This window comes from Balaenoptera physalus (assembly GCF_965194825.1).
Source record: "Balaenoptera physalus genome assembly, chromosome: 16".
NCBI classification, from domain to species: domain Eukaryota; kingdom Metazoa; phylum Chordata; class Mammalia; order Artiodactyla; family Balaenopteridae; genus Balaenoptera; species Balaenoptera physalus.
In genome coordinates, this window is record NC_138898.1 from 37,723,433 (window position 1) to 37,751,128 (window position 27,696).

The following is a 27,696-nucleotide window of genomic DNA, read 5'->3' on the forward strand; positions in this document are numbered from 1 at the left end:
TCTCCCTCCCTCACTGCCCTATGTGAGCCAGTCAGGACTGCAGAATTCCCACAGTCACAATCAGCCCACAGAGGTAGTCCCAAGGGACAGGCTCTGGCCACCTCCCAGGGAACCTCATCACACCCCTTTGAAAGAAATGGGTCAGCAAAATGGGACATTGAAGGTGGCACAATGACATTCCTGCCTATCCCTGCTGGCCACCCCTCACTTCCTTGCACTCTCCCAGCAGAATCCGGACCTCCTATTGCCGTGGTAACAATCCTTGCTTTGAGACGGAAAGCAGCAGAAAGATCGTCAAGTAGCCTCTTCTGTCTTCAACCCTTTCCCCAGTCTCCACACATCCTTGCATGATTTCATACCAGTCCCCGGACTGGTTGCAAGTGAAGAATAGAGGGCCTGCTTACAGGAGTTCATAGATGTCTAAAAATAGCCTGTTTTGGGACTTGCATACATGCTCTCTGTTACAATATATAATAACCTTCTCAAGGGAAACTGATTTTCCCACAGATGTACAAGCTGGGCACACCAGAAAGAAGGCTTGCAAATAGCTTGAATCTCAGAGCAGCCAGGAAATCTAAAGCCACCTGGTCCACTTCTGCTGATGCTAAGATGTGCCACTTAACTACCTCGTGCCAGGATGAGGATTTTGCTGTTTGCAAACTGCATCTGAAAAGTTGATTCTAAGGGCTTGCCTGGAAACGCCTGCCTGTCTTTACCATCCTCCTGGCAGATGCCACACTCTAACTGGCTTCCATCCTTTGAAAATCCACGCCAAGGCTGTCCTATCTGTCCTAAATCACGATGGTTGGATTCAGAGGGTCCATCAGAAAACTCATGAAACTTTGGGTTAACATGCCAAATCACCCAGTACATTTCTATGGTCTTATTCATGTAGATTTCTCATGGAAAAATAATTACAGTACAGTAATTAAAATATAACTTTCATGTGAAACAAAGCAAGACCTATGAACTAGCCCTTACATAAGACACCCGTAGAGCAGCTTAATGAGCTGTGTTGAAGGTAGTAAAGAATAATCTAGAAGCCCTTGGTATCTAATGCAGTCCTGGGAGTTTGTTTTGGGGAAGGAACTTGAAAGGAAGGGACAGTGTTTTTAAAGAATGTGTCTTTTCTTTCCATTAGCTGGAATCTGGAGTTCCTCTTCCAAGCCCTCTGGATTTAATGTACAAAATTTTGGTGAAAAATAAGAAGAAATCCCACAAATTGTCAGAAGGAAGTGGCAAAAAAAAGCTCTCAGAACAAACCTCCAACACGTACAGCGACTCTTCCAGTGTGTTTGAGCCCTCGTCCCCGGGAGCTGGTGAGGGGCTGGCGGGCTCTCATTCCCCTATTATGTATGGATTTAAGAATTGCTGCCCTGGAATTAACTTAGAAGGACTTTTAACATTTCTACCTGGCACAGTTTTAGAACGTGTTGTTTTTTTTACTTCTGTTATAAACCTGAAGGCTTAAAACTACACAAACATATGAACACCCAGTTCTGCAGGACAGAAAGCCCACATGGCCTCACTGGGCTAAACTCCAGGTGTCAGCAGGGCTGCTTTCCTTTCTGGAGGCTCTAGGCAATATTATTCCCTGCATTTCTAGCTCCTAGAGGCTACCCACATTCATTGGCTTGTGGCCCCCTTCCTCCAGCTTCAAAGCCAGGAATGTCCCATCTCACTTCTTCTGCCATCATATTTCCCTTGGACCACAGCTGGAAAAGGTCCTCTGCTTTTCAGAACTCATGTCTTTCCATTGGACCCATTCAGATAATCTAGAATAATCTCTTGCATTTCAAGGTCCTTAACTTAATCTCATCTGCAAAGTCCCTCTTGCAGTGTATTCACAGGACACAGGAGATATTCATAGGACATGGGCATTTTGGGGGAGGCCATAATTCTGGCTACCACATAAGCCAAATAATCTTTGGAGTGACCATGTTATTTTAAGCTTCTCAAGGGCAGGGATCCCTTGACATTAACTACAGGTCTGGACACAAGATGTTCATCAAATTGATTCTCATTGATGATGTGCTGAAGAGTTCTGGGCCATTCAACTTATCCATATTCTACAGAGCTCTTTTAAAATGTGAAATGGTAAAGTTACTTGAATGATCTATCAAAGCTACTAGGTGATATTTACTGTCACTAATTTTCGGTTTAGATTTAAGTTGAAATAGATTTTTGTGATTGATGAGAAAAGAATTCGAAGTGGTCACCCATTTCCTTTGAATTATTTGTCATTTAGTCTAAGTTCTTTTCCAACTCTAGTCAGAGTCTTGGCAATCTTAAAAGTGCATTACAGATATGGTCACCCTGATTGGAGGGTGAACAAGTAAAGGAAACTTTAAGCTTAAATCTAGAAAGTTCCTCAATAAAAAGTTTAGCTAACCTTGGAATAATCATTTTGGAAAACTGTTTGGCAGCATCTACAAAAGCTAAGCTGAACATATGCATATGAACCCCCTCTGCCCCAGAGAATTCTATTCCTAGGTATATACCCAACAGAAATGCATGTAGATGTTCACCAAGAGACATTGGTGAAGAATTGCTTAAAGCAGCACTATTCAGAATAGCCCATCAACAGAGAAATACATGTGCTATATTCACCCCATGGAATATGTAGCAATAATGATCTACAGTGCACACAACAATATGGATGACTCTCATTTTAGAAACATAATGTTGAATAAAGAAGTCAAATGCAAAAGATAAGTATCCACTGTCTGATTCCATCTATATAAAGTACAAAAACAGCAGAACTAACCTGCACTATTAGAGGTCAGGAGATGGTTACCCCTGGTGAAAAAGTGACTAAAAGGGACCCAAGGAGGCTTCTGGACACAGTTATATTTTGTTTCTTGATCTGGGTACTGTTTCCTAAGGTCTGTTTGTTATGTTAAGGCACTGTACACGTATGGTATGTGTACTTTTCTGTATACTTATCACATGTCAATTAAAAGATTTAAAAATAATTTTTAAAAATTAAAATATAAACTCTACGGCAATCAGAAAAAAAAAGGATGGCCAAGACTCTGATTTATCTTTTCCTGTATTTTTCCATTACAGTTACCAATTACTTTTTTCTCCCCCCCCCACCCCGCCCCCCCCAGCTGCATTGGGTCTTCGTTGCCGCACGCGGGCTTTCTCTAGTTGTGGCGGGCGGGGGCTACTGTTAGTTGCGGTGCGTGAGCTTCTCATTGCGGTGGCTTCTCTTGTTGCAGAGTATGGACTCTAGGCGCCCGGGCTTCAGTAGTTGTGGCTCATGGGCTCAGTAGTCGTGGCTCACGGGCTCTAGAGCACAGGCTCAGTAGTTGCGGCACATGGGCTTAGTTGCTCCACGGCACGTGGGATTTTCCTGGACCAGTGCTCGAACCCATGTCCCCTGCATTGGCAGGCGGATTCTTAACCACTGCATCACCAGGGAATTACTTTTATTGTTTAGATTAACATCCTTTTCCACAGACGTTATGTGATTCCTTGAAAGATTTTTTTTTTTTGGTAGTTTTTAAATGTGTGTGTCAAACGTTATTACACAATTCTGATTCTTTTTTCAAAACTAACTTTTGTTCTCAGTGAGAATGTTCTATGCGAAGTTTTGGAACGAAAGTCACTAACAGGCCACCTATTTCTCAGCACGATTCTATCTGAGTGTTAGCGAGTAAATTGTATCTTCCTTTGCATGTGGGAGCTTGTCGTTTTACCATCTGCCTTCCCCAGTTCTCTTCCCTCTTATTAACCGGATGCGTAACACAAATAACAATTTTTAACAGGCAGTGAACATTATTGCTTAGTTCAGAGAAAGAGCAGCAATCTGTTACTAATCTGGTAGATTTCCTAAGCTAGCCCCATACTCTGTTGTGCAATTTTCATTTATTTCGATGGAAAGTTTTGGACATTTAAATATGTAGGTAGGGCCCTGAATAAAGAGCACTGCTAATTTACCATTTGGTTTGTAGATGTTTTCAGTATTGGGAACTCAAATAACTTGAAAAACATGTTTCTTATATCAAAGCTAATCTACTTATCATGGCGCCTGTTGGCCAGATCTTCCCCCAAGAGATCCAGTCCTTTGCCTGTACACTTGTCTTAAAGAACTAGGATAATTTTTTTATTTTATTTTTCAACAAGATTCCTCCAGAAACTTATAAGGGAGAAATCAGGTCCCTGCTCATAGAGCAAAGAATGACAAATTCTTTCCTTCCCACATAAACTAGAGAATGGCCTGATTATTTGAAATTCTGGTGTGTTGTTAATGTAACATGAAGCGCTGTCCTGCCAAACTTCTTAAATTACTCAATAAGAAGAACCCCTTCTCTAATTAAAAAAAACAATAAATAGTTACAAAAACTTGAGGCAACAAATTTGACTCTAAAAAATTTTGTGTCAACCTCCTAAAAGAATGTCTCTAATAGGATAAGCTATGTTTTCTGTTCAAAGTGGAATTGATTCCCCTTAATAACTAACACAATATTAACATCATAAAGCAGTTGTATGTGGCTTTCTTTAATAAACAAGCTGCAAATAATAAGCCGTATTGGTCCCAGACATCTTTTCCCTCTAAAGGTTACTTCATTAATGCTAACTGCTATCATTAGTAATCGATTGAACTTTGTCAGCCAAATGAAAACATTTATAAGCTTCTTGGAGGCAGTGCTGTGGGCAGTGTCTTTGATAGAGATTGCGCAGGGCAGCTAATTTATAGAAGGCAGGGAGGGGAGGTACTGGCCCGTGTAAGTTGCCTCATTGTTGAACCAATATTGCCATCTTCTGGGCTTATTATCCTATTGCATTGTATGGACCCTGAAAGAAGTCAAATCAAACAATTTAAAAGTATGCTTTCTGTACTTTATACTTGAAAATCTTTTTACATAACTGATATTACTGGGTCTGACTGAATCCCAGAGCTGAGAAGAATGTAATGCCTCATACCAATGTGACTATCCACCTAAACTTTGGAGAGAAAAACAATCTATTGAAATGATTGTATATTGGCTACATATGAAGCTGCATTATATCTGACAGAGGTAGATTTACATGCATAATTATTTTAAGAGTTCACCCATTTTATCCTGCCGTCTTAAACAGAATATCTCCATTTTTAAAGATATGTGCATTGTTTAGATGACAATGCCTCCATCAAATAAGCCTGCAGGCAAATCATAGGATACAGGTGGTACCTTACAGTTTTGTAGAATCAGGTGTGCTACTCTAGCCTCCATTCCTGTCCCAGCTCTTGTCCTCTACCTCGACTTCTGTGATGTCCTCTCTGGCCTTGGAAAAATAGCTACAAGGTCACTGAGCTCTGGCCAAGCATCACACAGAAGAGTCAGGACCAAGAAGAAGAGGGTAAGGTGGTAAAGTGATAGTTTATCTGTTTTAGGGTCATGGAGACACTAAAATAGAATGTATACATCAAAATAGGATATGTACACCAGAGAGAGCTAACCGTATAAGCTGCCATATGTTTTGTAAAACATATAGATAAAAATGTAAAGACAAGCATCTTTTACAGAGCTTGGAAATTTCAAATGGTATTCACAAATCAAATTTAGAAAAAAAATCCATATTCAAAATGTCAGTATAATTCTGTATAATTAATAAAATTTTTTAAAAAACAAAAGAATAACTTCAGAGCAGTGAAAGGCCAACTTCCAAGGAAATTTTGGTAATGCACATGTCACAGGTGCTTCGAACCTGTAAATGCTTATTTACTTCATGATCTGTTATTAAAATTTGACAGGAGAAGCTGATACGGAGAGTGACGATGATGACGATGAGGATGACTGTAAAAAGTCTTCGATGGATGAGGTAGGTTTCTAGGGCTTGACTTCTGGTCACAGAAGCTTTCAGCTAACTTGCCCGTCCAGACTGCTCCCTCTGGATGTAGTTCCTGGTCGCCTTCTGCCATCTAGTGGTGAAAAGAGTTTGAAAAATGAAGATGCAAACTGGTCGCTAGAGGAACAAGCTTTGCCTTCCATCAAATGTGGTATGTTGAGAATGAATTCAAAATTTGTGACCTCCAACTGCCCGCTTCAATTTTTGAGGCAATTAAATGGATTCTCAATGGTCCAGAATCCAGAGAAGACATGAGGTTTGGAGAAATGTTTATAAACATGACATTAATTTCGTTGTTGTAATTTTGACCCTTTTTTGGCTTATGGGGTCTTAGTTCCCCAAACAGAGATTGAACCCAGGTCCCCGGCAATGGGCAGTGGAAGTGCAGAGTCCTAACCACTGGACCGCCAGGGAATTCCCCGTTGTAATTTTGGAACCACTAGAGGTATCTACTGACATAAGCTCAAGCTTCCCAAATATCTTCATCAGCTCAGAGATATTAATTGCACAGAATCCAGAAGCAAATCAAGGATAGGTCAATTGGAATTTTAAAACTTTGTTTTAGTCTTGTTCAAAAAGTTTAAACTGAATCTGCTTTCAAATATATTGGAAAGTATCTGTTTCAGTATTTGTATCTTCACATTTTAGTTAATAAAGATAAATAACAAATAATAAGCTGTTCTCACATAATGTTCTTCCTCTTATAATTATTTCCTTTAATATAGTCTAAATTTTTGATTAATTATGTTTCCCCACTAAATTTCAACTCAATATCCAGAAGGAAAACTGTTACAGAGTAGTTCTTCCAGAATTATTTCGACTGTGTAAACTTTTTGTCAGTGATTTTTGATCATTTTAAAACTATCTTACTAGCTGGATGGCCGTTTGCAAATGAATATTTCCCAATTAATATTTAACCTTAATATTGCTAAAGAAGTTTTCAAAAGAAACCATGTCTCCATGTATTTTTTCTTCTAAAAATGGGAGAAAATATTAGATCAGCCTACAGAGATCTGTCCATACGAATACTGCAATATTGGCTTTCTTCTTTATTAAATACTTTATCAAAGTGGTATGTAATACATAATAATAGCTAAAGTAACACGAGGTTTTACTATGTGCCAGGCACCGTTCTGAGCTTTCACATAAATTAATTCATTTAATAATCACAAAAACCCTATATGCTGTTGGGACTGATTTTATCATAATTTTACAGGTGAGCAAGCTGAGGCACAGAACAGTTAAGTGACTTGCCCAAGAATGCACAGTTTCTAAGTGGTGGGCTTGGGATTTAAAGTTACAGTCTGGCTCTAGACCCTGAGCGACTGACCTACACTGTATTGGGCTGCTTGCCTAATAGGTGCCCAGGAGCCAGAAAGGGAGGGACAGAGGAAAGTTTGTAAAGAAAAGCAATATATGTTTGTCCACCCCCACCCACTTCCACCGGCAACCTTTTTTTATAACAGTTCGTGATTCAGCCAGTGGTTACCTACATACTCACTTTCGTATCATACAGTGAATTATTGGTATGTTAACTTCAGACGTCACCTGTGGACTCCCTGCTTTGGCAGATGAGACACAGCTCAGGGCTTCTTAAACTTTGCTGTGCGTTTGAATCACCTCAGTAAGATGCAGATTCTGGTTCAGGAGGCCTGCACAGGGGGCTGAGAGGCTGCATCTCTCACAAGCTCTCGGGTGGTACTGATGCTGCTGGTCCCAGAGTGCTCTGGGAGCTGCCCCTAAACCTCCCTCCTCCCACCCCTCACTGTAACGTGAGGTGTTGCTTTTCCTTTCTTCCCATCTCCATTTTCTGTTGGCGATAATTGTTTTCAGAAGAGGCGTGATAATCTTCTGCTCTCTTGGGTCCTTTGATCATTGCCCTGGGAAAACATAATGCTGGCTCTGGGAACGTTATTTTTACTCCTGCTTCCAGGGGACCGCTGGGAGCGAGGCCATGGCCACAGAAGAGATGTCTAATCTGGTGAACTATATTCAGCCAGTCAAGTTCGAGTCATTCGAAATTTCAAAAAGTAAGTTTTCCCTGGAGAAAAACCCCTAATGTAGCATATAATGAGTATATTTTAAACACAAGGTTATTAGACCAGAAAATGAGACCCTTATTAGAACTATTCTATGAAGTCTTGAATATGTGTGTGAATTTACTATCTGTTTTTTATATATCTAAATAAATATATATAACTATATATAAGTATATTTTATGTATATATATATATATATATATATATATATATATATATATATAACCATATGAGAAAGTATTCCATGATGTGTTTTCCCAAAATTCTTAATAGAGCTTATTAAGAATTAACAATTATTAATTCTTATTAATAATTCTTATTATTCTTATTAATAATTAATTAACGTATGGCTTATTAACAGGCCATATGTGGTTATCTAAAAGATATTAGACCAGAGTACAGCTAACTGAGGATTTTACATTATTTTTCATTTGTGACCACATGGGCATTCCATCAATTATATAAATGACAGTGTTGAAATAAACTATTTAACCATCCCCTCAAAAGGAAGCAATCAGAGACTTGATCAATCTCAATATTGAATAGAAATAGAACCAAATCAACCAGTTCATCCACATTCCATTTGTTCAGCCTATGTTTTATATATTTAGGAGAATATATCATTAACTTCACATTACTTGGTGTTTTCCGCTCATCCAACTACCCATCCATACTGGATGCGAATTATATATGTACATTATCTCTCCTCATCCTAGAGAAAGGAGCCCTTTTATCAAATTGCCCTTTGCGTTTGCATGAACTGTAAAATACTATTAGGTTAAGAGAATCCTTGGGACAGTTTAGCTACTTTTATAAGCATATGCTCTTAAAAGCTGAATTTTTTCTTAAACACAGCAGCCTCTTATAAAGGAGAGTTTTATAGATATACCAAACTCTAAGCCTCTACATTAACACACTTATGTGGAATTGTATAATTTTGCCCAAAGAGTCTTAACTTAATAACATATGGTACCTAGATCTCTACAACAAAGAATTTAACTTCCAATAAGATTTATACATAAAGATTTCAACAGTTTGTTTGATGTTATAATTACTGGTGCTTCTTATTACAAGCTGTTCGATGTGAAACATACTATAAAGTAGTTATTTTTATATTACTATAACTTCCTTTGGCTGTAAAACGAGTTTTCCTAATTCATGAGTCAAAAGCTCCCAGACAAGTAGCTAAACTGAGAAGGAGCTGATACATTTAGGTCCTTAAGAACCTGGTGACAACATCACCAGCCAAAGATTTACAAACAAGTACTTTTCTCCCTGTGTTTTAAATCATTTTCTCACTTTTTTCAAAAGAACACTGCACATATTTCACAAAGAACCTATTAAATTGACTTAATTTTAATTAACAGTCATGCTTAAGATAGTCATATGAAAGTAGAATTTTGATGGACCAAAATAAGAGAAGTAAGGGTTTCCTTTAGAGTCGATTAAATTGGGGAAGGTGATGAGGTGGATAAAGGAGAAATCTGGGAATGACTAGGAAGAAGAATGAGGCTTTAATTATGGAAAGTGGGCATCAAAGAGGAAAGATGCCTCAAGGTAACTCAGTTTAAATCACCAAGCTCCAGATGACACATTTTAGTCTGTATGTAACAGTGTGATGTCTTTCTAGTTGGGAAGAGGACAGAGAAGCTGTTTGACTCTTAGTCTTTCTAAACTAAGATAACTTTGTTTCGTTTCTCTCACTCTAATTGGAAGCTTAGCTTTCACTTTCAAGATGTTTCTCTGTGTCCAAGAATATTGAGCCCTCTAGTACATTCACCTCTACAGCCTCTGTCATCTAATCTGAAATTGAGGCCATCAGACTGGAAAATGTCCAAGGATCCTTCTGCTTTAAAATAACAAAATTCTTATGTCAAATTACTTGCTTCAACCAAAAGGGTCTCTACAAACTTGAGGCAATGACAGTGTGGGTATAACAGAGAGTCAGCATCTAGCAGGAATGTACACACGGTCTGTATTGTTAATTCTCAGTGATGGCTTCCAGAAAGCAATATGAATGGATTTAGAGCAACAGATTCCCACAGGGCCCCTGCTCTTTTGACAAAACAGCTTTCCTGGCCACACTCTCCAAGTCTAAAATTCATTTTCCCACCCTAATGCCACCATGTCCCTAACTTGCCCAACACCTGACCCAGGTAGCAAATATTAGAAGAGACAAAACTAAGACTCGACTTTTGTTACAGGTAAATAGTCCACTGAAAACAACATTAAATATAAAAGTTATTTGAGGATTCTTTGCCCTCAACTTCACAGAACATTTGCCTACATCTTATATGCTATCATTTATAATATTGAGTTTTATTTCTCACTTTTTGTTGTTGTTGTTAACTCAGAAAGAAACAGAAGCTTCGAAATGTCTTCCTTTGTGGAAACCAAAGGACTTGAGCAACTTACAAAGTCTCCAGTGGAATTTGTAGAGTATCCTTGATTTGACGGACGCCTGCTGAATCGACAAGAGTGAAGTCGTGCTATTTGTTTAATTTTTTGTCTTTAATAAAGGAGAAAGGTGCATGAGATGGCTTAAGTCTGTCAGCTGGGTAAAAAATAGTTTCAGGTTTCATATGTAATGGTGAATGGGATAGTCTGGCGTGTGGAAAAGAGAACTGGCCTTGGAGTAAAGGAAGTCCAGATTTCCAGGATACCTTCAGACCATCAACCTCTTTATCTCTTGGTAATTTGCATAATCCTTCTGAGTTTTATCACCTGTAAAACAGAAATGATGATACCAGCTTTGTGGCTTGCTGTTGGGTTATGGACAACATATGTAAAATGTGTGTGTATGCTTTATACATATGTAAAATATGATAGGTATAAAGTGTATATATTATATGTATATAATATAGACACATTTTTGGTGTCTCACATCCTTACATGTAATAGATGTCCAATCGAAAAATAGTTGGGATGATGATGATGAGAATATAAATATATATTACTAATAATGGCTTCATTTGATACTCCTGACAACCAAAATTTTTAAATTTTATCCCTGAATCAAAATGAAATGACACAGATCTTTAAAATTTTTTCATAAAACAATTATTAAATGTCCCAAACAGCCCAATTTCCTGAAAGTCCTATAATAAAAAAGTCACCTTTAAAACTCATCAACAATAGAGGAAACAAGTGTAAACTCCATAAGCAAAGTGACAGTATATCATGATCATTAGTATTCATCAAGTACTAACTACGTGATAGACCTTTTGTTATATGTCTTATTTAATCCTTACAATAGCTGTATAATGTAGGAATTCACATCTTTTGTAGATGAGGAAACTGAAGCACAGAAAAGGGAAATAACTTGTCCTGAATCATACAGCTAACAAGTTCCAGAATTTAAGTTTCAAACTCTATTTGGCCTAACTCCCCTGCCGAGCTCAGAACCTGAGCTAACCTCTACCAAACTTGGTAATAGAAATAGTCAGTTGTGTTTTAAAGACATAGCATCCTTCAATAACTAAAAGGTTCTCAGGATGGAAAACTGATGACGGTAGGAACCAAAATATGAGACAAGGTCAAAACCTTCTGTGCTATATTTACCTTGTTATCAATCATAAAGAGTACCACAGTCTTGGCCAATAGCATTCCCTGAGAAGGTTAAGAAAATGAGCAGAGAGCATTTCAAAAATAGCCATACAGTTCATGATATCTGCTTCTGCCAAGCACAATATCATCCTGTCACGTGACTTGCTATGCTTGGACTTCCTCATGTGTCCTTAATTGCTAAGCCAGTCCTTAATAATCTCCACAAAATCACATTGACTCAACCATCTTTGCACCTCATTAGTTTTTACCCACAGGGCTCTGCAAAGGTGATGCTACATTTCTATTATAAAAGCACATTTATTCTGTTTGTTCAGAAAGCTTTTTACCTATTTCACCCACCAACCCAATGAGATCATCAATCTTTAATTCATTTCCCCAATGGAGAAAGATGGAAGGCAGCTTCTCAGCTAATATTATTGGCTAATTCTTTTTATAATTGTATTCACTACTTAACATGATGGTCCAGATATAACAAAATGCAGCTTAGCAGGATATATCCAAAAGGAACACGTGTGGATTCATCCAACTACATGCCCCAGCTCTTCTGGAATGCAGGCTGCCAAATGGTTGCACTTAATTTCCAAACAGTGGGTAAGTAGCACAATTAATGTTCATTTCCTTTCTATTATAAAGCCACATTTCCTCATGTCCAAAAACCATTCCCAAGGAGAAAAAAACTGCCAGACTTGACTGAAAAAACAAACAAAAGCACATTTTCATAAAGGAAATATCATTGCAAAAAAAAGTGAATTTTGAAAATTGAGAAATTGTCTTCAATGGTTTATAAACAAGTCTTTATTTCTACTCATTTTGCATTATTTTCAAACAAAAACTTTTATACTTTTTAAAGTAATATGTATTTATTATAGAAAATGTAAAAAATTCAAAAAAACTATAAAGGAAAGAATAAAACTGTGAGGAATGTTACCACTCAGAGATTCAACATTGTTAACTTTTGGCATTGTAATCTGTAAGGTTTTTGGGATATGCATATACAACCTTTTTCACTTAATAACTTGTTTAAATATATATATCTTCATATATATTTAAATGTGATACAGAAACATGAATTTTAATAGCTGTATATTAACCACATCTCACAATTCACTAAAACCCATTTCCTATCACTGAATATTAAGGTATTTTTTTCCTACTATAAATAGTGCCCTGAGAACAGCCTTGAATATAAATTGTCAAGTCTATCTCCTAATGTTCTTTTGGAACAGTTCCTGAAATAGAATTAAAAGAAGTGAAAGCTTTAAGAACCTTTGTGCACAATGCCAAATTGTCCATCAAAAATGTTGCACTAGATTTCTCCTCCATCAGCAATGTATAAGTTGTTCCCTCTCACTTGAGATCTTGGTTAAGTATTATCATTAAATAATAATAATAATTCAGAAAAATACCTCCTTGTTCTTTTTTATTTCATTTCTTTGATTATTGTTGAGGCTGAACATTTTAAGTATGTGTTTTGATTTTTACTTTTCCTTTACTTTTGATTTCTGCTTTTATGAATTGACTATTCAGGACTCTTGTCAATTTTTCTATTCATTTATAACAGTACTTTTTATATAAAGGTCATGTTGTCTTATTTTGTGAAACAGATGAGATCAGGTTGATTAATGTTTTATTTTATGGAATCTTGGTTTACTCTCATGATTACAGGCTCCACACCCAAGGATCCATCCATATTTACTCCTATTTCTTTCATAGTTTCTTTTTTATCTGTAATTTAACCCTTTCATCCATACAAATTTAATTTTCATGTATAATCTCAGTAAGAGATCAAACTGAAATTACAATTTATTAGATGTAAACTTTTTATTTTTTTTTAATTTATTTATTTATTAATTTATTTATTTTTAGCTGTGTTGGGTCTTTGCTGCCCGCGGGCTTTCTCTAATTGTGGAGAGTGGGGGCTACTCTTCGTTGCGGTGCATGGGCTTCTCATTGCAGTGGCTTCTCTTGTTGAGGAGCACGGTCTCTAGGAGCATGGGCTTCAGTAGTTGTGGCTCGCGGGCTTTAGAGCACAGGCTCAGTAGTTGTGGCGCACTGGCTTAGTTGCTCCACAGCATGTGGGATCTTCCCGGACCAGAGCTCCAACCCGTGTCCCCTGCACTGGCAGGTGGATTCTTAACCACTGCACCACTAGGGAAGCCCCTAAATGAAGCCTTTTTAGTTGTTAATTTGGGTACATTTTTTCAATGTATAGTCTTCTCCATTAATAAATTTTTCACCTTCCTGGAGCCAATAACTTAGTGTTATTATTATAATGTTTAATAATATGGTTTAATACGTAGAAGTGGAAATTCTTCATGGCTATTAACGTTCAATTCTTCTTTCCTTGCCAGTGGGATTCTTTTTCCAATTGAATTTAGTTTAATTGTTATTATCTCCCCCACTGAAAAGAAAATGAGATTTTGATTAAAATCACATTAAATTTATATTAGTTTAATTGTTATGTTCCCCTCTCCCCCACTGGAAAAAATGAGATTTTGATTAAAATCCCATTAAGTTTATAAATTCATCTGAAGAAAACTGACAACTTCTAATTTTTAGGGTTTTTTTTAATCACAGAAAATTATTATATCAAGTTTCTCAACAAAATCACTCGTCTTCATTAGAGGTATAGTTTCTTTAGATGAAATCCTTTTTTTAACATTACATTTTTCACAGATTGTTTCTGGATATTGATATTTGTATATTTATTTTATAAATAAATGTATTTTATAAATGATCATCTTCCTAAACTCATAATAGCCTATTTTGCCAGTAGATTTTACTGTTTTTTTCATATACACAATTATAATAATTTAATCACATCTACTTTTTCCCCCTTCTTAGTGCCTTGGACTGACCATTCAAAAATAATATTAAATAATAGTATTAAGAGTGGGCACTTCCTCTTCATCTTAACACTAATGGGAATTTCACATTGTGATACCAATGAGTAGATGCTGGCTGTGACTTTGAGACAGATAGTCTTTTACACACTAAAGGAATCTACACTTGCCTTAAGTGACAACAGTGTTTTAGGAATTTATGTTGAATATTATTAAATGTCTCTTTGACATCTATTGGGATGATCATATATGTTCATTTCTTCTTTTGTGAGAAATGTGATAAATTATATTAATATATCTCCTAATATGTAAGTATCCTTTTGTTCCCAGGATAAATTCTACTTGTTTGTGTATTATTTTTTAGAACATACGTTTTGCTAATTAATTTTTTAGACTTTTGAAGTTAATTTTTTTTTTAAGTATGATAAGTCCATCATTTTCTTTTTTTGGTACTCTGTCCAATTTTAGTATCATAGTCATAATACCTTAAAAAATGAGAGATAAAATTTCACTTATTTTCCCTGCTCTAAAAATGGTTTGTTACATGGAACATTGGAATGATTATACCATCACCTCTTTATTGTCCACCTAAATAGACTCAGATAACATGGAGGAAATTGACAGTTTCCCAGATTCCTTATGACTTCAAAGTATTTTTTTGTTTGTTAAGCTCTAGCAATTGCAACAAATGTAGACATTTATTTCATACATTGACTGAGTCTTAGCAAAACTTTGACCAGGAGTCTTTGTCTATTAGAAACTAGTCAGTGTGTGATTAGATACTGGTAGTAAATAATCAAAGAAATGAAAAATTTTAAAAGGAAATCTTTTTTCTTTCTTATAAATTAAAAAAAGAAGAATTTCACCACTTCACCACTGTTGGTGAAGTATGAAGAAGTCCATCCTCAAAAACATGGATTGGAGGTTTAAAGTGATTTAAACTTTCTGAAGGGCATCTTAGCGAGAATTATCAAAAAGCTTTTCCAATACGCATATTTTCTGACCTAGAAATTTCACTCCTAAGAACATCGTTAATGATGGCTTCAAAGATTTCATCACAACGATGTTCATCAAAGCATTATACGTAATGATAAAAACTTGGAAGAGAGGGGGCTGTTATAAACCGTGTATTCAGATATATCTATTCAAAAGAAGTTTATACAGTTGTTAAAATTAAAGCAGACGAATATTTCATGAAAAGGACATACTGCATTTTCAAAATATATTTGAAGTAGAAAAACAGGATATATACCAACCTGTTGGCAGTGGTTTACCTCTGGCTTTGGAGATGACAGCTCAATTTCTTTTTCTTGTCTGTATTTCCTAAGTTTCTATAATGATTAAATCTTTCTTTTTAAAGGAGGAACAAAAGTGGACTGTAATACAATCTTGCTTTCTTGCTCCGAGTATAAATACAGTCCCAATAAAGTTTGTGTTTTTGATATGCAGACCTGGCTATGCAAATAAACATGGGGATGTATGAATACAATGGGAAAAGTGGCTACAGACTGAAGCCAGAGTTCATGAGGAGACCTGACAAGCACTTTGATCCATTCACCGAAGGCATTGTGGATGGGATCGTGGCCAACACTTTATCTGTTAAGGTATGTGCTACCCTATCACACAACTGTACCCAGCAAAAGTCTTCAACATCACCTATTTTGTGTAAAGTAGTTCAGTCATGAAGAATTTAATTCCCAGCAAAGTCTTCACTTCTTTCTTACATTTTTTTCTTTAAGGACTAAATCTGAATTAGCAGTTTTCAAAAGCTACATGCATGAAGTAAAGGGACTAAGCCCCCCTTTTAATAGGATAAAAATCAGACCCAAAATTAATAAAACAAGTAGGTGAGATTTACCATGGCTTGTCCTTTCTTTTGGTGTAAAGATCCCATGGTGAAATTTACCACGAAAATTACTGACTTATATTGAAGAAATCTTCTGGTCTTTTTTTTCCCCCCATTAGTCCTAGGAAAATAGCCACACTGAGCAAAATTAGAGAAAAAAGTATTCTCTCAATAAATTGTTAAATATTGAATAAAAGCTCTCAAGCTACCATAGCATGGCTTTTGAAAATCTATCAGAGTATTCAGGGATTTATAACACGTAGTAATGATATTAAATACAAGAATCATGTCATTGGGCTTCCCTGGTGGCGCAGTGGTTGAGAATCTGCCTGCCAATGCAGGGGACACGGGTTCGAGCCCTGGTCTGGGAAGATCCCACATGCGGTAGAGCAGCTAGGCCCGTGAGCCACAATTACTGAGCCTGCGCGTCTGGAGCCTGTGCTCCGCAACAAGAGAAGCCGTGATAGTGAGAGGCCCGTGCATCGCGAGGAAGAGTGGCCCCCACTTGCCGCAACTGGAGAAAGCCCTCGCACAGAAACGAAGACCCAGCACAGCCATATATAAATAAATAAATAAATAAATAAATAATTAAAAAAAAAAAGTGAATGGGAAAATTCCTCTTAAAAAAAAAAAAAAAGAATCATGTCATTAAGCATACATCTGACCCTCAAAAAATTAATTCCAAGTGATTTCTGCAGTCTTTGAAATTGATGTTACAGGAGATACAATTTTTTTTTAGTTGTGAGAAAACATTTTTAATACTATGAATAGGAAATCATTTTTATAAAGAGCTTTTTACATGAATCCTATAAGCCCGTGGTTGTTGTATTTAAGTTTCATTTACATTTTAAAGTTTCATTTCTTTTCTGTTTAACTGGATAAGTGCAGCACTAAGAAACATTTTTTAATCAGGCATAAATGCAATTTTCCAATTGACCCTAAACTAAAGGCATATAAAAACTGTGCAAAAAAAAATGCTCTGTCACAATTTCACTAATTTATATCTACCCTAATCTTGTTGAGCCCATTTTACTTTAAAATTTATGTCATTTACACCAACGATTAAAAATAAAATTGCAATGAAGTGTCTCACAATGATATCATTTGAAATTATTTCACACTGTATATCTGCAGAGTGAACTTGGCAGAATCAGAGCTTCAAGATTATATTTAGTTTAGGAAATTGTTTTCAGCAGAGGCTGTTTAATTCCTGTCAAGTTTAAGATAAACTCTTAAGTATCACACACTGATAAAATGTTATTTTTAGAATCCTTGTCAATTGTAGTTATAGTTGGGTCAACTTAAAAATATTTTGACAAAATAATAATCTTTTGTCCTTGTTTGTCAGCTCATCTTGTTTTATATGTTTGCTTGCATATTTATTTTTTCTTGAAAATTCCACCATGACAATGTAAGCAATTATAAACAATGACATAGGGACAGGATTATAAACAATGACATAGAGAAGTTGAGGGGAAACAGTTGAGTCCCAGGCAGGTGTACACTGCTGCTTGAGTACAGAATGGAGACAGTGTTCTGGAGATGTCAGTGTCCTCTGAATGGACAGGCCATGATGCATCAGAGACCTGCAGCTGAGTCCTGCCTTCAACATTACATCTGGAGCCAGGATGCGGCTCACTTCCGCCTAGTACTAACTTTGTTTTGAACCCCTGACATAGACTTTATTGTGCCAAAATGGACTTGTGAGCTCCAGTGGTGTTCCATCATCCTATTTTACTGATGAGAACATTGAAGCTCAGTGTCATTAATTTAGTTAAGGACTCTGCTTTAATCAAAATCTTAAGTACACAACATCTTTGATGCATCTGAATTCCCATTGTGACTTGCTTAACTTGGAAGTTTCAAACATGTTGTAAAATGTCAGCTATGTTGTTCTTAAGAAGAACCTGAAATTAAACAAAGAGATTGTTGCCTGCAGGTCTCATGCACCCAGGCAAAGAGAACATTCAGGAGAAATGAGTTGTCCCAGGGTAAATTCAGACAGCCTCTTCCTCATGGCTTTCTCTCTATCTTGTATGGCACCTCTGACCACCTTTGGCCTCACTCAGCCTCTGATGGCCATCCTCAGGCCACCATTGTGTCTCATTTCTGGCCCAGCCACAATCTTGGTAATTTTGTCCCCTTTCACCAACCAGAGGTCAGAAAACGAAGGTCTGTCAACAAGACAAGCCAGATCAGATCTCCAGGTCTGCTCCATCAGCACTTGCTTTCTTGCTCCCCTCTCTCTGTTAAAGCAGAGGACACCTCAGAGTCTGAAAATTCGGATAGAAAAAGAGGCAGACGTGGGAGACATTTTATGAACATGTAATTTTAAAATCTCATTTAACTCCACAATATTCATTAATTTAATAGCTAGGCAAAGGATACCCACAACTGTGTGGATGGCTAACCAGGTGAGGATAGGAGTGATGATAAATTGGGCTTAATGGTTTAAGGTCATTATTTGTTTTCATATTTTTTTTATCATCATTGTGGCTTTTTATTTAAAGTGTAACAGCTTTGTGAATTGGAATAGCATGATGTTATAACCACTCTTTCAAGTTGAATTTTATGAGCAAGAGGAAGTTTTTTAAATGCTAGACTTTCTAGTGTGTTATGTTTTAAATTTGTACTCTTAAATGACCTTTTAATTTCATTTACAATCATGCTAAAATGAGAATTTTTTTCTCATAACATTTTTAAGTATTAGAAAAACATTTATATTCAGATAAAGGCTCTACAGATCAATCTTTAACATTTAATAGATGTATCTCTCAAATGCAAAGGCGTAATCTCATCAAACTTTTGATACTTGTTCATTTATTTCCTCCTATAAAACTTTGTCTTATTAATTGACTTCTAACCTCAGCATTTTCAGTATTCCTCTACAAATTCTTTAACTGAAAAAGAAATCACGTTTGTACTCTGGTTTCTATTTTATTTTGATTATGGTTCAACATTCACCATCAGCATTTGTACCTCCCTGAAGTATTCTCTTATATCATTGTTATTCATTTATCAAGAGTTCCTTTTTTATTACTTTCTAGATTATTTCAGGTCAGTTTCTCTCTGATAAGAAAGTCGGGACTTATGTGGAAGTGGATATGTTTGGTTTGCCTGTGGACACAAGGAGGAAGGCATTTAAGACAAAGACATCACAAGGAAATGCTGTAAATCCTGTCTGGGAAGAAGAACCCATTGTGTTCAAAAAGGTTGGTCTAGTGTCCTTAACATGAGATGTTACTGCATCTTCTAGGTGTTTTACACTGGGGAAAAAAGTAAAATGAGGAATTATGTGTTGCTTCATTTGGGAATTTACACATTAATAATGCAATAGCATTTTCAAAGCTATCTTAAAAACTATTCAAGATTTCCATGAATCACTTTTTTGGATTTTTCATAATTGCATTGTAAATCAATTAATTCTAGGATACCTCATTTGGAAGGCCAGAATAACATATAAATTTAACTCATAGCCTCTCATAATACAAGTGATAAGTGATGTGTTTTCACTATAATTCAAATGAAGTAGAGTGGGAAGTAGAGAATAATATGGTAGCCAAGAGAAAGGAAGTCCATATTTCCTTTAAAAAGTATATTAATTAAACTCCATAGAATCTCCAGCCACTGGTGCTGCTCTTTGTAGCTTGTCTGGAGTCTGTCTGATAGAGTTAAAATCTTTTATATTCAACTGGGCTTTCCCTCTGCCTTCACCAGAAAGCAAATCTTTTTCGCACATGCTTCACACACAAAGGAAGATGCTAAGTCCAGTAGAAAGTAGAGTGGATACTTACCATACCGTTTGCTTTTATCTGTCCAAAATATCTACAAAGGCAGTCTTTTGTGGAGAGAATATCTATGGTAAAGGTCTCTGTGCTCCAGGGTTTTTTTTAATATGCTAATTGGATTTAATAATACTGTCTGCTTCATAGAGTTATTATAAGTATTCCCTAATACACTGAAAACATTTAGAAAATATCGAACACACTGAAAATAGTCAATAAATGTTAGTTTGTTTATGTTACCAAAGAAATAAATATTTAAGGATACAATTGGCCTCATGTTCTTGACATGGGATATGTGTACTCCATATGTTTTACACTGAGGGGAAAAAAAGTGAGCAATACTTTTGGCTAATTTGGGAATTTACAAATATATAAATCAATCCCATTCTGAAAGTTATCCTTGAAAGCTACTTTTTAATTTTTGCTTTTGCTCCAAAGTATTAAAGTAATTTGCTTTGAAAATATAATAGTGAATGCTCAAATGGTGATAAAACCACCAACTCTTTGTATTTAAACATAGAACTTTTGTCATTTCTACCTTGAGAATGTTCATGTCAAAAGAAAATGGTCTATTTGTTGATTCCTCATTTGGACAAGGTGATGAAACATAGATGAAGCCATATCTCTAGTAATCCTTCTCTTTTTGAAAATCTAAATTATAGACCAACAACTTAACTTTTTATCAATTTGCTCAGTAGAAACTTCTTGGATTTGGAAAAGTGGGGCCAGTTTAAATAATACCTTTCTAATTCTTTCTTGCAGTTGCTCCTTCTTGTAACCATGTGTATTGTTAATGTCCTATAGGTAGTTCTTCCTTCTCTGGCCTGTTTGAGGATAGCAGTTTATGAAGAAGGAGGTAAATTTATTGGTCACCGAATCTTGCCAGTACAAGCAATTCGACCAGGTATGGATAACGTGGTGAGAAACTTTTTATCAAAGTTGTCGAGAAAACCATCACTGCCTTACATGATTGTTAAAGAATGATCTAGGAAGCTATTTGCTGCTTTGGTGTTTTGTTACATAAAAAGGACTATAAATTTAAGTATTTAAATCTGGCAGTTTTATGTTTTTGTGACATGCTATGATCAGTGGGCAAGTCAACTCTTGCCAGTTAATTATGTGTAACAAACTATCTGAAGATTCAGAGGCTTATAACAAGTGTTTTATCTTCATGCTCACAGGTCTGTGGTGTGGCGGGGTTGGGCAAGTCTCAGCCATGTAGCTGTGCTTTAGGCTCTGGGCTGGGCTTAGGTCTTCCCACATCTGCTCATTCAGGGGCCCCAGCTGAAGGAGCAGTGGCGCCCACAGACATCTCATGGCAGCCCAGTGGAATGCATAAGGGAACACCTGTTTCTGCAAGTGCATTTTAAGCCTCTGCTTGTACCACATCACTAACATCCCATTGTCCAAAGCAGGCTAAGCCCCAAGTCAAGAAATCACATACAAGGGATAAATTTGGACCAATAATTCAATGTATGACATATGGTTTCAAATTCTCTCTTGTGGGGATAAACATGGTGAAAGGAAAAAAAATCAGCATCAACATTGTTTTCCTGTCTGATGAGAAAAATAGTACCTTACCACTCAAAACCATATGATTAAAATGAGAAAGAAGTGAGCTGTTTGTCACCCAAAGTCACCTAAAATAAACACACATGTCAAATAGATGTTCCTGTGTTACAAGAAAATATGATGCACGGTATGATGTCACCCTCCAGGCTATCACTACATCTGTCTGAGGAATGAAAGGAACCAGCCTCTGATGCTGCCAGCTCTCTTTGTCTACATAGAGGTGAAGGACTATGTCCCAGATACATATGCAGGTAAACAACCTAACTCAAAAGGATATTTCCATCTGGGGTCATCCATATTTTTGTGACTTAGTGGAAAGCAAAGTGGACCAAACAAAGGCAGGAGATTCTGGCCTCAGAATTACCTCTATGTTTGTATGCATGTTTAGAGGTAAATTGATCAAGCCTTTGTGAATAAATTTTAGTTTAATTTAAGTCCCCATAAAGTATTGACCATTTTTATCCATTGGGTAATATTATTCTCATGGGCCCAGTACTTTCTAACCAATGCTATCTGATACTATACAGTCTATCTAGGCCTGTGCAATGAATTTGCCTTCAGCCAGTTTTAGAACCCTGATCCTTTCCATGGGTGAAATCCTAAATTAGAGGAATTAACTTATGAAGATGTCAACCAGGAATCATAAATTTAAATGCTTATACTGTCAAGTGGCCTGAGTGCAAGATACTGGGGAGTGGTGGAGACTCTGGCAATCTTGGAGCACATGCCCCATCCAAAGATGGCAGCCATAACTCACTCCAGCTAGACAGTATCATGTGCAAATGAGACCCATATTGCCAAGTCATTGAGTTTTTCAACAGTTTGGAAAGCAGTCTTTTTATGTGAAATGTCTCCATTATGAGACACAATTTGGCCCTATTAAGACAGGTGTGTGGGCCATTGCTGGAATGGATGAAACACTCAAAAATAAACTATAAAATTTGGAGCATTGAGGCATCCTGAGTTGGAGCTTGTCCAGTTTGGCTCGCAGAGATGACCTCCTTTGAGTTCTCTCTTCCTGAGGGTTCAGCAAAGGGTCCTCACTCTTGTCCATTTCCAAAATGTTGGATGGATAAGTAGATAGTCATATGGGTAGATGGAAGGATGGAAGATGGATGGTGAATCAGTAAATGGATAGGTAAGTAAATAGATGATGAACAAATGCATGGATGGATGGGTGATTGAATGGATGGATGGATTGATGGATGGTGGATAATCAATATCTCCAGGACCTTGGATCTAAAATGTCTCTTCCCTATTTAGATGTGATTGAAGCTTTGTCAAATCCAATCCGATATGTGAATCTGATGGAGCAGAGAGCTAAACAACTGGCAGCTTTGACGCTGGAAGATGAAGAAGAAGTAAAGAAAGAGGTGAGAGGGTGTTCTAGTTTTGGGCACAGCGTGAAGCATGATTACCACATCTCGTTGCTGGCTTTGCCTACATAACATCACCCCTCAGGAGAAGAAAAGAGCACATTGGAAAACCACTTTGATGGAGTTCAGCCTCATCTCCCAAAACATCTATATGATACCCTGAATTTTTCGTATTTCATTCTCTTTTGGCATTCTGTGGCCACCACCAGCACTTTATTTTGTGACCACATTAAACAGTACACATCTTGCTGTTTCAGAGGAAAGTTTCTAGATAATTTCATGTTGATTAAAGGTGAATAAGGCACTTAAAAAAGAAGATGATCATCAAGTTATTTGGTATTTTCTTTTGTCTTTAATTTAAAGTACAGGGTTTTCAAAGTGCTTTTGTGATTTCTTACAATACATAAGGTACTTAACACAGTGCCTGGTGTGTAGTGTGAGCCATAAAGTCATTACTATTATTACTGTATATTTATGTATTATAATACATATTCCTAAAATAATTGGTGTATTATTCTAAATTAGATGTCACTATGCAAAGAATAATTAAGGAAGGGTCTAGAAATATTAGAAGTAAGTTTAAAAATATGAAGCCTCTGTGTAGACTGAAATAGAATTTAATGATTATTGGAGATGACAGCAATATTACAAATAGTGATAGAAACTAGCTATTTTCATATTTCATTTGAATATTCAGAGGATAAATTCAGGGAAACAGATGAGAAAAATGGAGAGTTATCAGTATAGAAAAAAAACCTTGAAAATTGTTTGGGTAACTATAACTAATAGCAAGTCCGTTAAAGTTGACATTATTTATTAAATCATCTTTTTCTTATTCCAAAAGAATAAAGAAAACTAGACTTATCATAGAAAATTTTTAAAATAAAAATGTGAAAAGAAAATCCCAAATAGTTCACCTATAATCCAAACACCCAAGCCACCCAGAGATAACACTGTAAATATGGGGTATATATGTAGCTCATCTTTTTATGCACAATTAGTACTTTTTCATAAAATGGGATAATATTCACAATCTGTGTTTTAACCTTTTATTTTCACTTAATGCAAACATTTTGCATGTCTTAAAATATTCTTCTACGACATGACTTTTAATAACTTCATAATCTTCTATCATACATATGTACATAATTTATTTTTCCAATCTCCTATTGTTGGATATTTTGAATGCTTCACTATTTTAAACAGATCTTCAGTGAACATCACGTAAATATGTTTTTGAGCACATTTATGATTATTTCCTTGTTTTTTGTATAGAATTTTAGAAATTTTTGATCTAAGATGTTGAGTTAATTGAACATGAGAGAAAATGAAATGTAAAAAAGAAAACTATTTAACATCAGAGTAAAATTTTCTGGGCTCTTATTTACACTGCAGGCATCATATCCTATAGAACCAATAAATACATATCATCCTCTCTGATGAAATTTAAAGTTAGACTGGAAAGTTTTATAAATAATGCTTTCTGTTGTATGCAGTATTATAGGGAAATTTTACACTGCTGGAAAATTATGCCTAATGGTAGACATGAATTTACTGCCAAATTAAGAGTTTGGGATTAACAGATACACACTATTATATACAAAATAGATAATCAACAAGAACCTACTGTATAGCCCAGAGAATTCAATATCTTGTAACAACCTATAATGGAAAAGAATCTGAAAAAGAATATATATATACATATACATATATATGTATAACTGAATCACTTTGCTGTACACCTGAAACTAACACAACATTGTAAATCAACTATACTTCAATTTTTTTTTAAAAAAAAAGCTATTTGGGGAGAATGTAAAACTAATGGTTATAAAAATACAGAAGTAGAATTTTAGGTCAACATTATTTTTGTTTCTCCTCTAAAAATGATGGTCATAAGGATTTTCAGTAATGCTGATTAAACTCAAAGAATATTTGAACATTTTCAATTTTAGAAATAATTTTAGAGGCACTGAATCACATAGATTCCATATGACAATAGAGAAAATGCAAATTTTTCCTTTGAAATGTCTAAACCCTTAACTGACCTCATTTTTAAAGCTTGAGAAAAAAATCATTTGCCCTTACCATGTAATGCTGGGAGAGGAAAGTCATTTAACACCTTTGAACACCAGTATGCCCTTTATCTTGTCTTGTAATAATGTAAGTTTGTTTGAATGAGGCCACTGAAAATAAGTAACTGTGGTTTTCTCAAAAGAAAATTCTATCTAGGACATGGCAGGCACTGGAGACACTATTTTAGCAGCGAAGACTTTTTTAGTATAATCCTTTTAACTTGGTAGTTATAAAGGTCATTTCTATTTGAAAATGAAAGACTTCGTTGGACTACAAAATATTCCCAGAATTGAAACAGTCTAATAAAGGATCTTCATAGAGTACTTTGCAAACCAAATAAGTAGGAAAGTTGAAAATTCCCCCATGCTTTGAACAGCAGACATTTGTTTCAGATCATGTGATATAGATAGATAGATAGATAGATGATAGATAGATAGATAAGTAGATAGATAGAATTACAAATATATATATAATTCCAGTATATAATTGTAAGTTAAGGGGTAACAGAGATTTGAGTTGCTGGATTTATTTTGTCTCTTTTAAAGTCACAATTCAGGATGATGTGTTAGTAAAGTCATAGAAGGCTGCCTAATCTGAATCATAACAAAGGCTTTATAATATTTATAGTTATTTCTCTAAATAAAATATTGTATAAAAATTTAAAAACGTAATAATCAAAGAAACAAAAAGGCCTCTCAGTAATCTTGCAGAGAGTGTTAACATTTTTGGTGTATGTCCTTCTAGCATGTTTTCTATGTATATATATTTTTCTTTACAAAAGTTCTTAATTAAAAAAAAAAATGTTCCACACCCCTAATAGTTTAATGTGGTTAATAGAGATGACTAATGAGACATCAGTAACATTTTTATTTTTTTTTAAAATACACCTCTGAAGAGAATAAAGTAAATATCCAATGTATTGACTGCAAAATATTATGTGATATTCCAAATGCAATATTTGAACATGACTTGTTTTTAGCACGTCAAGGAGTGCAGAAACATTTTACTGAGTGCTTACAATGTACCTGGCACCATTCTGAGCCTTTTAATGTTTATTAACACGTTAGGTCCTAAAACATCCATATTTCTTAACGACTATTTTTATTGCCATTTAACAGTTGAAGAAACTGAGGCACTGAGAGATTCTGTTCCTTGTCCAGTGCCACACAACTACTAAGGAGCAGAGCTGGGATTGAAATCCAAGCAATCTAGCTCCAGAACTCATGTTCCACACCAACACTTCTAGAATTTTAATGTGCAGACCAAGGCATCGTAATAACATGCTGATCCCATCTAATAACATGGGTCTGGGCTAGGGCCTGAGGCTCAGCATCTCTGACCAGCCCCAGGTGATGGGATAACACTGTCCCATGGTCCACACCTTGAGTAGCAAGGGTCTACACTACACCACATTGCACTACCTCAATAACAAAACTGTAATTTTCTACTAACCTTTAATAAGGACTAGCCCTTTTTCATCTTTCTGTCCTCTGTAGCAGGTCACCTGGATGACTGACCACAGACTATAAGACCTTTACTTTAAATAATAATCCTTTGAACTGAATTTTCTATTGAATCAAATGTCAAGATTTCTCCCTTTAAATCACTGGATATTATTAGAACTTGTTCTTCAGTAAGTTAGGTTTATGTGTGTGGGATCTATTCAGCTAGTTTGTACACTGCCTGCTGGCCCTCTATCACCTGTGTGTTCATGATACAAGTGAAGGTGTGTGAGTGGTCTTCACATCCTTTTGATGTTGAAAAGAGAAAGCTGTTTGGTAGTATTCAAATTTCATTTATTCCAAGAGGCCTATTTTTTTAAGTTGTCAGATTCATATGCTCTTATAAGTGAGCTGAAATTTATCTAAAATAATTTATTTCCTAATTCTGTGTATGGCACTGTGGGCATCTTCAATGAGATTTGATTATTTGGAAAGAAAAAGATCCTATGGTATGGTATGAACTTTACCAGTAGGATAATCCAACAACAAAAAATCCAAGGTGGTGCTCTCAAAAAGTTAGAGTGTTTAAACTTAATAAGGCCTTGGGTGTCATTTAAATTTTCCAAGATGGGAGCTTGACGCTTTACCCACTGTCCAAGAACTTGGCACTAAAATCAAGGATGAGGTTTAGTGGTCATTTTGGATTCTCTTCCTCCTCAAATAATGATTTAGCAAAATACCAACTTACATAAAAGAGAGACAGATATTAGAGGTAGTTGGGGAGGTGGGAGGGGTTATACTTTGGCTTGTAAAAAAGCTCTAAGTCCTGGGGGTGTAATGTACAGCATGGTGACTATAGTTAATAATACCATATGTATACTTGAAAGTTTCCAAGAGAGTAGGGCTTAAAAGGTCTCATCACAAGAAAAAGTTTGTAACTATATGTGGTGATGGATGTTAACTAGACTTATTGTGGTGATCATTTCATAATATATACAAATATGGAGTCATTATGTTGTACATCTGAAACTAATATAATGTTATATGTCAATTATATCTCAAAAAAACTCTGTACTTAGAAAAATACATACACTAAATAAATGTTTCTTGATAATGATGGTGACAGTCCCATAGTTTGATAAAAAAATATTAAGAAATTTTCTCTTTTAATATTTTTAAGTTATAGATCAAGGACCATTTCACTCTAACTTTTCACTTGCATGTGTATAAAAATATGACACATATATCACAGAAGTAATGTCATGTCATTTTTAAGAGAATTTTTATGGAGTCACATGAATTTATTTTCTGC

The 27,696-nt window shown here is 35.8% G+C and overlaps 1 protein-coding gene across 7 annotated transcripts in view; it reads left to right on the forward strand.

The window, feature by feature from the left end:
- The window catches only part of PLCB1 (phospholipase C beta 1), a 681,757-nt gene that overhangs the window by 542,481 nt on the left and 111,580 nt on the right, over positions 1 to 27,696 (forward strand). For all 7 annotated transcript variants that reach the window (XM_082428205.1, XM_082428206.1, XM_082428207.1 and 4 more), the window contains 10 exons: positions 1,142 to 1,319; positions 5,744 to 5,811; positions 7,772 to 7,868; positions 10,232 to 10,316; positions 11,911 to 12,035; positions 15,737 to 15,891; positions 19,181 to 19,345; positions 20,723 to 20,822; positions 21,637 to 21,741; positions 22,754 to 22,863. In XM_082428205.1, coding sequence (XP_082284331.1) covers positions 1,142 to 1,319; positions 5,744 to 5,811; positions 7,772 to 7,868; positions 10,232 to 10,316; positions 11,911 to 12,035; positions 15,737 to 15,891; positions 19,181 to 19,345; positions 20,723 to 20,822; positions 21,637 to 21,741; positions 22,754 to 22,863 — 1,188 coding nt within the window. The remainder of the gene's footprint in view (positions 1 to 1,141; positions 1,320 to 5,743; positions 5,812 to 7,771; positions 7,869 to 10,231; positions 10,317 to 11,910; positions 12,036 to 15,736; positions 15,892 to 19,180; positions 19,346 to 20,722; positions 20,823 to 21,636; positions 21,742 to 22,753; positions 22,864 to 27,696) is intronic.